At 50.8% G+C, this 15,671-nt stretch overlaps 2 protein-coding genes across 6 annotated transcripts in view; one reads left to right on the plus strand and one right to left on the minus strand.

The window, feature by feature from the left end:
- trpv5 (transient receptor potential cation channel, subfamily V, member 5) overlaps nucleotides 1–11,040 on the plus strand; it is a 47,715-nt gene extending 36,675 nt beyond the window's left edge. The window contains exons 13-16 of one of the 3 annotated variants that reach the window (XM_031904907.1): nucleotides 2,425–2,491; nucleotides 6,170–6,438; nucleotides 9,209–9,315; nucleotides 10,284–11,040. In XM_031904907.1, the coding sequence (XP_031760767.1) occupies nucleotides 2,425–2,491; nucleotides 6,170–6,438; nucleotides 9,209–9,315; nucleotides 10,284–10,794 (954 nt within the window). In that variant the 3' untranslated portion in view covers nucleotides 10,795–11,040. 3 annotated transcript variants of the gene reach the window in all.
- An 817-nt stretch (nucleotides 11,041–11,857) lies between these two features.
- cat1 (calcium transporter 1) overlaps nucleotides 11,858–15,671 on the minus strand; it is a 28,906-nt gene continuing 25,092 nt past the window's right edge. The window contains exons 14-16 of one of the 3 annotated variants that reach the window (XM_031905558.1): nucleotides 14,511–14,779; nucleotides 14,107–14,213; nucleotides 11,858–12,574 (exon numbers count right to left, since the gene is read on the minus strand). In XM_031905558.1, the coding sequence (XP_031761418.1) occupies nucleotides 12,307–12,574; nucleotides 14,107–14,213; nucleotides 14,511–14,779 (644 nt within the window). In that variant the 3' untranslated portion in view covers nucleotides 11,858–12,306. The remainder of the gene's footprint in view (nucleotides 12,575–14,106; nucleotides 14,214–14,510; nucleotides 14,780–15,671) is intronic. The other 2 variants (XM_031905559.1, XM_031905560.1) reach the window with 2 other exon arrangements.

A 15,671-nucleotide genomic window follows, 5' to 3' on the forward strand; every position in this document is an offset into this window, starting at 1 on the left:
ATGCAAGAAAATTCGCCAATGAGAATTCTACTAAGCAAAAACATAATTATAGATGCAAGAAAATTCACCAATGAGAATTCTACTGAGTAAAAACATAATTATAGATGCAAGAAAATTCACCAATGAGAATTCTACTGAGTAAAAACATAATTATAGATGCAAAAAAATTCACCAATGAGAATTCTACTGAGTAAAAACATAATTATAGATGCAAGAAAATTCACCAATGAGAATTCTACTGAGTAAAAACATAATTATAGATGCAAGAAAATTCGCCAATGAGAATTCTACTGAGCAAAAACATAATTATAGATGCAGAAGAACTGACCAACTGACCAGGCCCCTTGCTGGTACCTTACATATAGAGATAATGATGGCATTTTCCCGTCATTATATGGCACAGGAATCAGACATGGGGATAAAGGGACAGACTTGTTCAGTGCTGGGAAACTGTGCTTATTGCTCCCAACTCCAATTGCAGGAACAGAGAACAGGGAGCCGGATTTACTAACATCAGCTGGGATTCTCATTGGAGAATTCTTTTGCATTTCAATGCAGCCGCTGGCCCTGGGGACTTGGGGGAAAGTTTTATTGTGCAATATTGCTTTAAGAATACAACCCTGATGTTGCTGGACTACAGCTCCCAGCATGCCTCACCCTTCATTATATGTTACATTATTCTGGGATTTGTAGTCCAGCAACAGCAGAGTAACATTTGGTTGAGCCACGCTGTGCCGCTGGGTTTATATCCCCTTTAATGTTACTGGGAGCAACATTTTGCCGCCATTTGGGGGCGCTGGTGCCTGGGGCAAGTTTCTCAGATCCCCTCATGGCAGCAGCAGAAAATTAACAAAATGCCAGTTCTGCTGGGTTCTTATTGGGTCTCTATGCGATGGGGCTCAATACAGCGGGTTAGGGGTGGATAGAGGGAATACTAATAGGAGGGGAGCTGACACACAAATACAGTCCATTCTCTCAAGCTTTACCTACAGGATTAGGGACCCACCTTAGCAGACATTACGTTCTCAGGCGCAAACTTCCATACCGGCCATCAATTGTTACCGTAGAACAGAATCATTTACTATGAAAAAAATGGCCCCAAATAATCAAAAAGGATTTAAAAGCAGCAAACACTAAACTAAAGGTACCGGCTGCACCTGATGTGTTTGAATGGAAAGGGCACATTGGGGAGCATATTGGGGAGCACAGAGGGGAGCACATTGGGGAGCACAGAAGGGAGCACATTGGGGATTACAGAGGGGAGCACATTGGGGAGCACAGAGGGGAGCAGATTGGGGGACACATTGGGGAACACAGAGGGGAGCACATTGGGGAGCACAGAGGGGAGCACATTGGGGATTACAGAGGGGAGCACAGAGGGGAGCACATTGGGGAGCACAGAGGGGAGCAGATTGGGGGACACATTGGGGAACACAGAGGGGAGCACATTGGGGAGCACAGAGGGGAGCACATTGGGGATTACAGAGGGGAGCACAGAGGGGAGCACATTGGGGAGCACAGAGGGGAGCAGATTGGGGGACACATTGGGGAACACAGAGGGGAGCACAGAGGGGAGCACATTGGGGAGCACAGATGGGAGCACAGAGGGGAGCACATTGGGGAGCACAGAGGGGAGCACATTGGGGAGCACACTGGGGAGCACAGAGGGGTGCACAACCCAATACATCAGCCATTGTCCAGTCAAGTAGAGCATTCTATATGGAGCATAGAGGGGAGCAGATTGGAGAGCACTGAGGGGAGCACAGAGGGGAGCAGATTGGGGAGCACAGAGGGGAGCACATTGGGGAGCACACTGGGGAGCAGATTGGGGAGCACACTGGGGAGCACACTGGGGAGCAGATTGGGGAGCAGATTGGGGAGCACAGAGGGAAGCACATTGGGGAGCCCATTGGGGAGCACAGAGGGGAGCAGATTGGGGAGCACACTGGTGAGCAGATTGGGGAGCACATTGGGGAGCCCATTGGGGAGCACAGAGGGGAGCAGATTGGGGAGCACACTGGGGAGCACAGAGGGGAGCACATTGGGAAGCATAGAGGGGAGCACAACCCAATACATCAGCCATTGTCCAGTCAAGTAGAGCATTCCCGGTGCTGCTTATTGGCGGACAAAATTACAATGAAAAACCTGACAAGTTACAGGTACAAATTAGTTCCATTTGCTCAGTACAAGATCCCCAAAATGTCTGCATGATATTGGCACATAAAGGCTCTGTCTCAGGCAGCATCTTCCTCGGGGGTAACGCCCCTTGGCCGTGGGCTCTGGGAACAATATTTGCTTTGGAAATAACTGGTTTCTGTTGGATTTCTCTCCTACAAGCAAATGGCGCATAAAGCCCCCAGTAACAGAGACAATTACCCATCCAGTTATTTCCATCGAAACCCTGTGTAACTATTCTGTTTGCAGATGATCTTTGGGGACCTCCTGCGCTTCTGGTGGTTGATGGTTGTGGTGATTTTTGGATTCTCTACAGGTGAGTAAAGACTTGGCACCAGTAATGGGGCAGTGGGAAGGGAGGGGAGTATGGGGGCAGTGGGAAGGGAGGGGAGTATGGGGCACTGGGAAGGGAGGGGAGTATGGGGCACTGGGAAGGGAGGGGAGTATGGGGCACTGGGAAGGGAGGGGAGTATGGGGCACTGGGAAGGAGGGGAGTATGGCACTGGAAGGGAGGGGAGTATGGGGCAGTGGGAAGGGAGGGGAGTATGGGGCAGTGGGAAGGGAGGGGAGTATGGGGCACTGGAAGGGAGGGGAGTATGGGCAGTGGGAAGGGAGGGGAGTATGGGGCACTGGGAAGGGAGGGAGTATGGGGCAGTGGGAAGGGAGGGGGTATGGGGCAGGGGAAGGGAGGGGAGTATGGGGCACTGGAAGGGAGGGGAGTATGGGGCAGTGGGGAAGGGAGGGGAGTATGGGGCAGTGGGAAGGGAGGCGGAGTATGGGGCCGTGGGAAGGGAGGGGAGTATGGGGCAGTGGAGGGGAGGGGAGTATGGGGGCAGTGGGAAGGAGGGGAGTATGGGGCACTGGAAGGGAGGGGGTATGGGGCACTGGAGGGAGGGAGTACTGGGGGCACTGGGAAGGGAGGGGAGTATGGGGCCGTGGGAAGGGAAGCGGAGTATGGGGCACTGGGAAGGAGGGGAGTATGGGCAGTGGGAAGGGAGGGGAGTATGGGGCAGTGGGAAGGGAGCGGAGTATGGGGCACTGATAAGGGAGCAGAGTATGGGGCACTGGAAAGGGAGGGGAGTATGGGGCACCGGGAAAGGTAGGGGAGTATGGGCACTGGGAAGGGAGGGGAGTATGGGGCACCGGGAAGGTAGGGGAGTATGGGCACTGGGAAGGGAGGGGAGTATGGGGCACTGGGGAAGGGAGGGGAGTATGGGGCACCGGAAGGGAGTGGAGTATGGGGCACCGGGAAGGTAGGGGAGTATGGGGCACTGGGAAGGGAGGGGAGTATGGCGGCATTGGGAAGGGAGGGAGTATGGGGCAGTGGGAAGGGAGGGGGAAGTATGGGCAATGGGAAGGGAGGGGAGTATGGGGCACTGGGAAGGGAGCGGAGTATGGGGGCAGTGGGAAGGGAGGGGAGTATGGGGGCACTGGGAAGGGAGGGGAGTATGGGGCAGTGGGAAGGGAGGGGAGTATGGGGCATTGGGAAGGGAGGGGAGTATGGGGCAGTGGGAAGGGAGGGGAGTATGGGGCACTGGGAAGGGAGGGGAGTATGGGGCACTGGGAAGGGAGCGGAGTATGGGGCACTGGGAAGGGAGCGGAGTATGGGGCACTGGGAAGGGAGCGGAGTATGGGGGCACTGGAAGGGAGCGGAGTAGGGGCACTGGAAAGGGAGGGAGTATGGGGCAGTGGGAAGGGAGGGGAGTATGGGGCAGTGGGAAGGGAGGGGAGTATGGGGGCAGTGGAAAGGGAGGGGAGCATGGGGCACTGGGAAGGGAGGGGAGTATGGGCAGTGGGAAGGGGAGGGGAGTAATGGGCACTGGGAAGGGGAAGGAGTATGGGGCAGTGGGAAGGGAGGGGAGTATGGGGCAGGGAAGGGAGGGGAGTATGGGGCACTGGGAAGGGAGGGAAGTATGGGGCAGTGGGAGGGAGGGAGTATAGGGCAGTGGAAGGGAGGGGAGTATGGGCAGTGGGAAGGGAGGGGAGTATGGGGCACCGGGAAGGGAGGGGGAGTATGGGGCACCGCGTAGTAGGGGAGTATGGGGCACTGGGAAGGGAGGGGAGTATGGGGCACCGGGAAGGGAGGGAGTATGGGGCAACCGGGGAAGGGAGGGGAGTATGGGGCACCGGGAAGGGAGGGGAGTATGGGCACCGGGAAGGGAGGGGAGTATGGGCACCGGGAAGTAGGGAGTATGGGGCACCGGAAGGGAGGGGAGTATGGGGCACCGGGAAGCGGAGATGGAGTATGGGGGCAGTGGGAAGGGAGTGGGAGTATGGGCACCGGGAAGGGAGGGGAGTATGGGGCAGTGGGAAGGGAGGGGAGTATGGCACTGGAAGGGAGGGGAGTATGGGGCAGTGGGAAGGGAGGGGAGTATGGGGCACTGGGAAGGGAGGGGAGTATGGGGCAGTGGGAAGGGAGGGGAGTATGGGGCACTGGGAAGGGAGGGGAGTATGGGGCACTGGGAAGGAGGGAGAGGGACACCGGGAAGGGAGGGGAGTATGGGGCACCGGAAAGGGAGGGAGTATGGAGGCACGGGAAGGAGTGGGAGTATGGGCACCGGGAAGGGAGCGGAGTATGGGGCACTGGGAGGGAGGGAGTATGGGGCAGTGGAAGGGAGTGGAGTATGGGGCGGGAAGGGAGGGGAGTATGGGGCTTGGAAGGGAGAGGAGTATGGGGCACTGGGAAGGGAGGGGAGTATGGGGCACCTGGGAAGGAGGGAGTATGGGGCACTGGGAAGGGAGGGGAGTATGGGGCACTGGGAAGGGAGGGGAGTATGGGGCACTGGGAAGGGAGGGGAGTATGGGGCACTGGGAAGGGAGGGGAGTATGGGGCACTGGGAAGGGAGGGGAGTATGGGGCACTGGGAAGGGAGGGGAGTATGGGGCACCGGGAAGGGAGGGGAGTATGGGGCACTGGGAAGGGAGGGGAGTATGAGGCACTGGGAAGGGAGGGGAGTATGGGGCACTGGGAAGGGAGGGGAGTATGAGGCACTGGGAAGGAGGGGAGTATGAGGCACTGGGAAGGGAGGGGAGTATGAGGCACCGGGAAGGGGTAGGGGGAGGTATGGGGCACTGGGAAGGGAGGGGAGTATGGGGGCAACCGGAAGGGAGGGGAGTATGGGGCACCGGGAAGGAGGGAGTATGGGGCACCGGGAAGGGAGGGAGTATGGGCGCACTGGGAAGGGAGCGGGAGTATGAGGCACTGGGAAGGGAGGGGAGTATGGGGCACCGGGAAGGGAGGGGAGTATGGGGGCACCGGGAAGGAGGGGAGTATGGGGCACCGGGAAGGGAGGGGAGTATGAGGCACTGGGAAGGGAGGGGAGTATGGGGCACTGGGAAGGGAGGGGAGTATGAGGCACTGGGAAGGGAGGGGAGTATGGGGCACCGGGAAGGGAGGGGAGTATGGGGCACCGGGAAGGGAGGGGAGTATGAGGCACTGGGAAGGGAGTGGAGAGGATCTTTAGGTTAATAGAAGAGTGTAGCCAGGCACAGAACAGGCCACGTGTCAATAATGTGAAACAGTCACTGAGCCGTTGGCCATGACATGTCCCTTCCCTTCAGCAAATGAATGAGACGGTTTAGAAAGACTGGAAGTTCATAACTGCGAGCGATAAGGAAAGACTGTTATTTGTGTGGAATTCTAACAATGCCGTCTCCCATACAGAACCTGAAATGGTTGGTTTCCAGAAGTGAATGAAACCAGTGAGAATGTGGTTTATACTGGTCTAACGGCCCCAGGGCAAATGTCATTGTCCCACAGTCAGAGACACTCGGGTTCCCTCTACTGAAGGTCAAATCTTCTTTCTTCTCAAGTGAAATAAGATCTGACTGATCCCTGAGTGGCTCACAGAGCCCTGGGTTCACCTATTATTCATTAGAATGTTATTAGCCAAATAGACCCAGCAGGGGTTGGCTGCACCCCAAGTGCTAGATGAACCTAGACTTTCCTATAACTGGTGCATCTGTCTCTCAATCTCCAATCTCAATCTCCGCAGCTTTTTACACCATTTTCCAGACGGTGGATCAAACCCAGTTTGGATACTTTTACAGCTACTTAATGTCCCTGTTCAGCACCTACGAGCTCTTCCTGAACGTCATCAACTCTCCCACCAACTATGATGTAGATCTTCCCATCATTTTCTTTGTTGTCTACGTCATCTTCACAATCATCGCAAACCTCCTCATGTTGAACATACTCATCGCCATGATGGGGGACACTTACTGGAGAGTCGCCCAGGAAAGGGACGAGCTATGGAGGGCACAGGTACAGTAACTCATGGTTCCTCACTGGGGGGAAGCTCTGGGGCTGCCCAGGGAAGGGACGAGCTGTGGGGGGCACAGGTACAGTAACTCATGGTTCCTCACTGGGGGGAAGCTCTGGGGCTGCCCAGGAAAGGGACGAGCTGTGGGGGGCCAGGTACAGTAACTCATGGTTCCTCACTGGGGGAAGCTCTGGGGCTGCCCAGGAAGGGACGAGCTGTGGGGGGCGCAGGTACAGTAACTCATGGTTCCTCACTGGGGGGAAGCTCTGGGGCTGCCCAGGAAAGGGACGAGCTGTGGGGGGCCCAGGTACAGTAACTCATGGTTCCTCACTGGGGGGAAGCTCTGGGGCTGCCCAGGAAAGGGACGAGCTGTGGGGGGTCAGGTACAGTAACTCATGGTTCCTCACTGGGGGGAAGCTCTGGGGCTGCCCAGGGAAGGGACGAGCTGTGGGGGTCAGGTACAGTAACTCATGGTTCCTCACTGGGGGAAGCTCTGGGGCTGCCCAGGAAGGGACGAGCTGTGGGGGCACAGTACAGTAACTCATGGTTCCTCACTGGGGGGAAGCTCTGGGCTGCCCAGGAAAGGGACGAGCTATGGAGGGCACAGGTACAGTAACTCATGGTTCCTCACTGGGGGGAAGCTCTGGGGCTGCCCAGGAAAGGGACGAGCTGTGGGGGGCGCAGGTACAGTAACTCATGGTTCCTCACTGGGGGAAGCTCTGGGGCTGCCCAGGGAAGGGACGAGCTGTGGGGGGCGCAGGTACAGTAACTCATGGTTCCTCACTGGGGAGAAGCTCTGGGGCTGCCCAGGAAAGGGACGAGCTGTGGGGGGGCAGGTACAGTAACTCATGGTTCCTCACTGGGGGGAAGCTCTGGGGTTGCCCAGGAAAGGGACGAGCTGTGGGGGGCACAGGTACAGTAACTCATGGTTCCTCACTGGGGGGAAGCTCTGGGGCTGCCCAGGAAAGGGACGAGCTGTGGGGAGGGCCCAGGTACAGTAACTCATGGTTCCTCACTGGGGGAAGCTCTGGGGCTGCCCAGGAAAGGGACGAGCTGTGGGGGGTGCAGGTACAGTAACTCATGGTTCCTCACTGGGGAGAAGCTCTGGGGCTGCCCAGGAAAGGGACGAGCTGTGGGGGGTCAGGTACAGTAACTCATGGTTCCTCACTGGGGAGAATCTCTGGGGCTGCCCAGGAAAGGGACGAGCTGTGGGGGGTCAGGTACAGTAACTCATGGATCCTCACTGGGGGAGAATCTCTGGGGCTGCCCAGGGAAGGGACGAGCTGTGGGGGGCACAGGTACAGTAACTCATGGTTCCTCACGGGGGGAAGCTCTGGGGTTGCCCAGGAAAGGGACGAGCTGTGGGGGGGCGCAGGTACAGTAACTCATGGTTCCTCACTGGGGAGAAGCTCTGGGGCTGCCCAGGAAAGGGACGAGCTGTGGGGGGTGCAGGTACAGTAACTCATGGTTCCTCACGGGGGGAAGCTCTGGGGTTGCCCAGGAAAGGGACGAGCTGTGGGGGGTCAGGTACAGTAACTCATGGTTCCTCACTGGGGGGAAGCTCTGGGGCTGCCCAGGAAAGGGACAAGCTGTGTGTTTATCTGAAAGCTAAAACAAATGAATAAAAGTCTCAAATAAACACATTATTATATGATGACACGTGGGGGGCTCCTCTCTCGCTTCCCTTGGCTCTCCTTCTCCTTTGTGGGGTGCAAAGAGCTGACAGATGGAGTGTAGCAGTTCTCAACCTGGGGGGGCAGAGCTTGTCTGGAAGGAGTTTGGCCATTCGGCTACTGAATTGCAGAAACCTGTATAACGGGTGGGGGCACTTCCATTGGTAAAGGAATGAGTGGAACTTCTGCTCAGGACAGGGGTGGGTCAGGCTTTAGGGCTAAATAAGTGAGCAAATATCAGGGTGAGCCCAAGAGCAAATCCCCCCCAGAGACCTGTTTCATTCTCTCTCAGAAATGTATAGATGAATGGGATAAACCAAAGCCCAAACTACACAGGGGGGTTAGCTCCCAAATTAAATGATATATAAGGAATACTTCTTATGACACATCCTTGTGTACCCTAACCCAAACGCTTGTGTACCCTAACCCAAACCCTTGTGTACCCTAACCCAAACCCTTATGTACCCTAACCCAAACCCTTGTGTACCCTAACCCAAACCCTTGTGTACCCTAACCCAAACCCTTGTGTACCCTAACCCAAACCCTTGTGTACCCTAACCCAAACCCTTGTGTACCCTAACCCAAACCCTTGTGTACCCAAACCCTTGTGTACCCTAACCCAAACCCTTGTGTACCCTAACCCAAACCCTTGTGTACCCTAACCCAAACCCTTGTGTACCCTAACCCAAACCCTTGTGTACCCTAACCCAAACCCTTGTGTACCCTAACCCAAACCCTTGTGTACCCTAACCCAAACCCTTGTGTACCCTAACCCAAACCCTTGTGTACCCTAACCCAAACCCTTATGTACCTTAGCCCAAACCCTTGTGTACCCTAACCCAAACCCTTGTGAACCCTGTGAAAATAAATTTTTGGGCCCCCCCACATCACAACTCCCAAACAGTGTTCCCCTCTTCCTGTACATTTACATGGAAGACACTGACAGAGGCAGTGAGTAGAGGAAAGAGCTAACATATAGAACCAAGTAGTAGCAATGTGTTCGGGAATTGGGGGACAAACACTAGCAAATGATATTTTGCCCTTTCTTTACCTTTTGTCATTACCTGGTGAATCTCACAGCTTTGCTTTGTCTCTGCAGGTCGCAGCCACCACAGTGATGTTGGAGAAAAAACTTCCCCTTTGCCTGTGGCCCAGAACTGGGGTGTGTGGCACAGAATATGGACTCAGGAACCACTGGTACCTCCGGTGAGTCCATATTGGCTCTATACAGAATAGCAATGGAACATTAGGGAACAGAATTTGAACTCTGGAACCACTGGTACCCCCAGGGAGTCCATATTGGCTCTATACAGAATAGCAATGGAACATTGGGGAACAGAATATGGACTCTGGAACCACTGGTACCCCCAGGGAGTCCATATTGGCTCTATACAGAATAGCAATGGAACATTGGGGAACAGAATATGGACTCTGGAACCACTGGTACCCCCAGGGAGTCCATATTGGCTCTATACAGAATAGCAATGGAACATTGGGGAACAGAATATGGACTCTGGAACCACTGGTACCCCCAGGGAGTCCATATTGCTCTATACAGAATAGCAATGGAACATTGGGGAACAGAATATGGACTCTGGAACCACTGGTACCCCCAGGGAGTCCATATTGGCTCTATACAGAATAGCAATGGAACATTAGGGAACAGAATATGGACTCTGGAACCACTGGTACCCCCATGGAGTCCATATTGGCTCTATACAGAATAGCAAAGGAACATTGGGGAACAGTACTGGGCCTAAATACACCCTTGAGGGCAGCACTGGGCCTAAATACACCCCTGAGGGCAGTACTGGGCCTAAATACACCCCTGAGGGCAGCACTGGGCCTAAGTACACCCCTGAGGGCAGTACTGGGCCTAAATACATCCCTGAGAGCAGCACTTGGCCTATATAGACCCTTGAGGGCAGCAATTGGCCTATATACAGCCCTGAGGGCAGTTGTTATGTTTGCAAAAGAAATCATTATATAGTGAATAACAGCACCACTGTAAAACAGATTTTGTACATCATGAATACATTGAGTGGACATTTCAGAGGCTATAGGCTCAAATGTCCTGTAACCCATTCTGTAGGAACTGGAGGAGCTAAACCTTCTGGATATCAGAATCCATTTACTGTTCCCATCAGATTTCCTAATGAAGGTTTGTGTTGCAGGGTCATCTCCCGGAAGGACCCCAGCCAGCAAAAGATCCAGCGTTACATCGAGGCCTTTCAGGGGCCAGAAGAAGACAATGAGGAAAAGCAGAGAGAGAAGTCAGTAAAGTCAAGTGAAGAGAGGACATTTGAGACAGACTTAACAAGAAGCCAAGAGACAGCAGAGCAAAGCCTGGGAGACAGATCAGAGCCCAAGCTCTCAAGCAACAAAACAGAGATTATTTATCTGAGGCCTCCAGAAATTACAATTACAGAGTCCTTTGGCCCCTCCCATACACAGAGTCGACTGGGGAAGGAAAACTCAGGTTCTCTGCTAAATAAACCTCAAATGGAAAGCCTTGAGCTCCCACAGATACATATATCAGCAGAACGGGCAAAAGCCCAGTACCTGCCAAGACCCACCAGTGGGCGGGGCTGGCAGATTCTCAGGTCAATCACCACAGAGCGGCTGCGCGGACTATTATTGCAGAGCAGCTCACAAGAAGCAGAAGTGGAGGTCCATCATGTCTGACCTTCTCTGTGGGGCCACTCCCAGCCCACCTGATGTTTATTGGCCAATAGGACCTTATTGTCCCTTAGGGAAGACTTTGAGAATAAACTAACCTGGGTGCAGAGACCTTCTGCTTTAGTGCCCCGCTAGCGCCACGTCGGCCTCTGTAGGGGATGGGGATCTGGTTTACACTAACCATTGCTGAATAATTGTACTGCCTCTGTCACTGTATTCTGTATTAAAAAGAGATATTTTCTTATAACTGAATGTAACCGTCGACTGACCAGACTTAAAGGGGGAGGTGGGAAGAGTGGGGGGAATATACAGTATTAATTTCTTTGAGAACCATTGAAAACCAGCGTTGACTCCCTAAAAAAGCCGGGGAGAAGATGTGGAACCTTGATGGACCCCCCACATTGCTTCTTGTGATGGTTTCCTTCTCCCCTTTTCCCCAACTCACTGTGAGGTCTACTCCTGCCCCCCGTTATATTTGTAATGCTTTTCTGGTGATCCTTAGTCAGTATTAAAGGCCTTTTGGTATTCACAAGGAAAGATATCTAGAATGGAAACTGTCAGTAACTGAGAAGAGAGTCTGTGTCATTAGATCCCCAGGCAGCGCAGTGGGCGTGTCCATGCCAGGGCCCTGGAGACGGTGGGTGGGTCAAGGGAAAAAAGGCAAATTGTTAGAACCTGGAATCCATTTTGCCCATAATTAAATTAAAGCCAGTCATGTGATCATGATGCCAATAGCTGCTTCCCCTCGTAGCTTTAGCCATGTCATTAGATGGCTCCTATGATGTCATTGATATGTGATGATGTCAATGCAGTCATGTAAAAGATGGCATCCTCCCTAGTGGAGCCACTGGCTGAAAACAGGATGGGGAGCCTTTACTTAGCCATTCTCTTTGTACCCCTAATACTAGGGGGCAGATTTATCAACTGGCAACTCTACGTCTGATTTTCGTAAACTCAACTTCCACTAAAACCATAAATATCCAGTCATATATTTAGTTTTATCCAGACAGAAAAAGCACAAATGTGGAATGAAAACGAAAAGAACACGAAAACCACAATTTTTTTTTTGCTTTTAATTCTTTCCATAAAACTTTGTGAACTTACAAACAAAAAACCCAAAAACGTCTAAAACCACAAATGAATTAAAGATTGTTTCAATTTGCCCCGGGTTCCCATTGACTTCAACAGGTCCCCAATGGCTTTTAGAAGGCAAAGTTTTGTATTAGTGGTTTTTATGATTTTTATGCTTAATAAATCACTAAAAAAACCATGAAAAAAATACAAATGTTAGTAAATGCCCCCCCGAGTATAAATACCCACCCTTCTAAGAACCTGAACTATTGTTTAATTTCATTCAGCTAAAAAAATATACAAAATACACTGTTTTCATTGAGTTTGATACGTCCTTTACATTAACAATACTATCATTATAGATCCAGGAGACCAGAGAGGAAGGATCAAATTTACTAAATAATAACATTACTCAATGATGAAAGGAAGGATGTAGGAAGCCTTAGTCTAAATGTAGAAGACTTCCTGGTGACTTTCTCTTTTAAACACAGATGTGCCCTTTAATTGGTCGATAGTGGCACCGCGTAGGATCTGCCACCCTCGGCTGGATCTCCTTTGGGCAATCGGTGCCCCAGAACCATTTAATTGCTGATTATTTCCCATATCTGTAATTGTTATTGATGGTTTTCCTTTCCCAGATACCTGCTGTTGGGGTGGAGACTGGGGTTTCTGGGGTGGGAACAGGATCTTCTGGGGATCTTGACTTTCCTTTACACTGTAGAAGGCAGAAATGGAATTATAAAGAAGGAAACAACAGAACTGAAAGTCAAAAAATATACTTTTGTCATCAATGACCCAAAAATGTCATTTGTGAAAACAAAGATATGGGATCCGTTACCCAGAATCCTATTATGGCAAAAGTTCCTAATTACAGGAAGGCCGTCTCCCATAGACTCCATTACAAGCAAAAAGTTCAAATTTTTAAAAATGATTCCCTTTTCTCTGTAATAATAAAACAGTACCTGTACTTGATCCCAACTAAGATATAATTACCCCTTATTGGGGCAGAACAGCCCTATTGGGTTTATTTAATGGTTAAATGATTCCCTTTTCTCTGTAATAATAAAACAGTACCTGTACTTGATCCCAACTAAGATATAATTACCCCTTATTGGGGCAGAACAGTCCTATTGGGTTTATTTAATGGTTAAATGATCCCTTTTCTCTGTAATAATAAAACAGTACCTGTACTTGATCCCAACTAAGATATAATTACCCCTTATTGGGGCAGAACAGCCCTATTGGGTTTATTTCATGGTTAAATGATTCCCTTTTCTCTGTAATAATAAAACAGTACCTGTACTTGATCCCAACTAAGATATAATTACCCCTTATTGGGGCAGAACAGCCCTATTGGGTTTATTTCAGGGTTAAATGATTCCCTTTTCTCTGTAATAATAAAACAGTACCTGTACTTGATCCCAACTAAGATATAATTACCCCTTATTGGGGCAGAACAGCCCTATTGGGTTTATTTAATGGTTAAATGATTCCCTTTTCTCTGTAATAATAAAACAGTACCTGTACTTGATCCCAACTAAGATATAATTACCCCTTATTGGGGCAGAACAGCCCTATTGGGTTTATTTAATGGTTAAATGATTCCCTTTTCTCTGTAATAATAAAACAGTACCTGTACTCGATCCCAACTAAGATATAATTACCCCTTATTGGGGGCAGAACAGCCCTATTGGGTTTATTTAATGGTTAAATGATTCCCTTTTCTCTGTAATAATAAAACAGTACCTGTACTTGATCCCAACCAAGATATAATGAATCCTTATCCATAAACTGATATCCGGGTGGCCCCTGAATACAATATTTCTGCATAACCCAATAATCCAACCAGGAACCAACCCATCATTTTACTCCAGGTGGGCCAACACTCAATTGGTTACAGTTCAGGACTTATTAAACCCACAGCCAAATACCATCCTTCCATATGATACAAGAGAATCAACCACAGATAAATATTAAATTGTTCGAATACCTCCAAGTCCGCCATTTTTTAGTTCCATATATCTCCTGTGCTAAGTCAATCCCCCCTACAGCATTGGAAACTCTGGCACTCAAAGGTCTTCCCCAAAAAGGGCTCATGTCAAAAATCTACAACCCACTCACCTCTCCACTAGAGCCTCTACAACATAGACTAAGCCAGGGGTCTCCAAACTTTTTAAACAGGGGGCCAGTTCACGGTCCCTCAGACTGTTGGGGGGGCTGGACTATAGACCCTAGGAATGTACTTACCAGAGGTACCAGCGATCCCCCAGCCCATACTTAGAACCACAGACACCGAGGCGAGGCCAGAACCACTTTGGGAATTTGCCTTCCAGCATGATGGTAATAGCTGCCAGCTAGAGAGATGGAAATGAGATGCTGAGTGCCGCCTCCCTAATTATCTATATCATGAATAATCATTATATCTCCTCTCAAAACTTTCATGAAGCTGCTTTACATAAAAGTGGGAGGGGTGACACCGTGTGACAGAAAAGTCTCCCCAAATAGAAGGTGATTCAAAAAGTCACCAGGAAGGGTTGAAATCTGAAATTCAAACAATCTGCCCACAATAAACCCAAAACAAAGGGGAACAATGCCATGAAATACTCATTGCTCTGTGTATTTCCCAATATAACGGATATCATTGCGCCTACCTGCGCCCTCCACAGCTCGTCCCGCTCCTGTGCCACCCTCCAGTGGGTGTCGCCCATCATGCCGATTAGCATGTTCATCATCATCAGGTTTGCAATCAGAGTAAAGGGAAAGTAGACGATGCTGTACATGGGGGGCAGGTTCACAGCATAGTTGGCAGGGGAGTTGATGACATTGATGAGTAGTTGGTATGTGCTATAGAGGGACATGGGGTAATTGTAAAATACCCCCATCTGGGTGGGATCTTCTGTCTGGAACACCACAAACAAAGCTAAAGAGGGAAGGAAGGGTACAATGTAAGCTTAGGATGGCTGGGAACATAACCTATAAATATAGATACTGTATATTATATTATAAATGTTTAAAGTTTATAACTAAAGGTGGCCATACACATCTGCTTGTTTGGCTTGGTCACCAAGTGATCTTCTCCAGATATCCCTACCTACAGGTGGGTAATATCAGGCTAATTCGGTCGTTTGGCCCTGGGGCCAAATGATCGAATTAAGGCTCCCATACACGGGCTGATTCTAGCTGCCAATATTGGTCCCTTAGACCGATTCGGTGTATGGGCACTAATGACGGGTCTGCCCGACCAACATCTGGCCTAAAAATTAGTCGGATCGGGGACCACATTGGCTCGTTGATCTGGTCCCTGAACTGACTGATGCTTTTAGCCATCATTCTAATTCAATCAGTTGGCCCCAGGGCCAAATGACCGAATTAGCCAGACATTGCCCACCCGTAGCTGGGGATATTGGGAGAAGATCTGCTCGCTTGGTGACCTCGCCAAGCGAGTGGATTTTCGCGTGTATGGACACCTTTAGAATGACAGGTAAAGGTGTCCATCGGTTCAGCGACCGCATCAACAAAATTTTTAAACCTGCCAGATCGATATCTGCCCGATTTGAGGCCAGATGTCGGTCAGGCAGACCCATCATTAGTGCCCATACACGGGCCAATAAGCTGCCAAAATGGTCTAAGGGGGCGATATCGGCAGCTAGAATTGGCCCGTGTATGGAAGCCTTAACATAAGAAATAAATGAATATATAAAGTCTTTGTAAGTGAATATGAAATGTAAGTGTAGATAGGCTCTGAGGGAGGAGACATGGAGGTGACATGAATTGTCTACACCAGGGATCCCCAACCTTTCTTACTCATGAGC

This window comes from Xenopus tropicalis, chromosome 7 (genome assembly GCF_000004195.4).
Source record: "Xenopus tropicalis strain Nigerian chromosome 7, UCB_Xtro_10.0, whole genome shotgun sequence".
Taxonomy (NCBI): Eukaryota; Metazoa; Chordata; class Amphibia; order Anura; family Pipidae; genus Xenopus; species Xenopus tropicalis.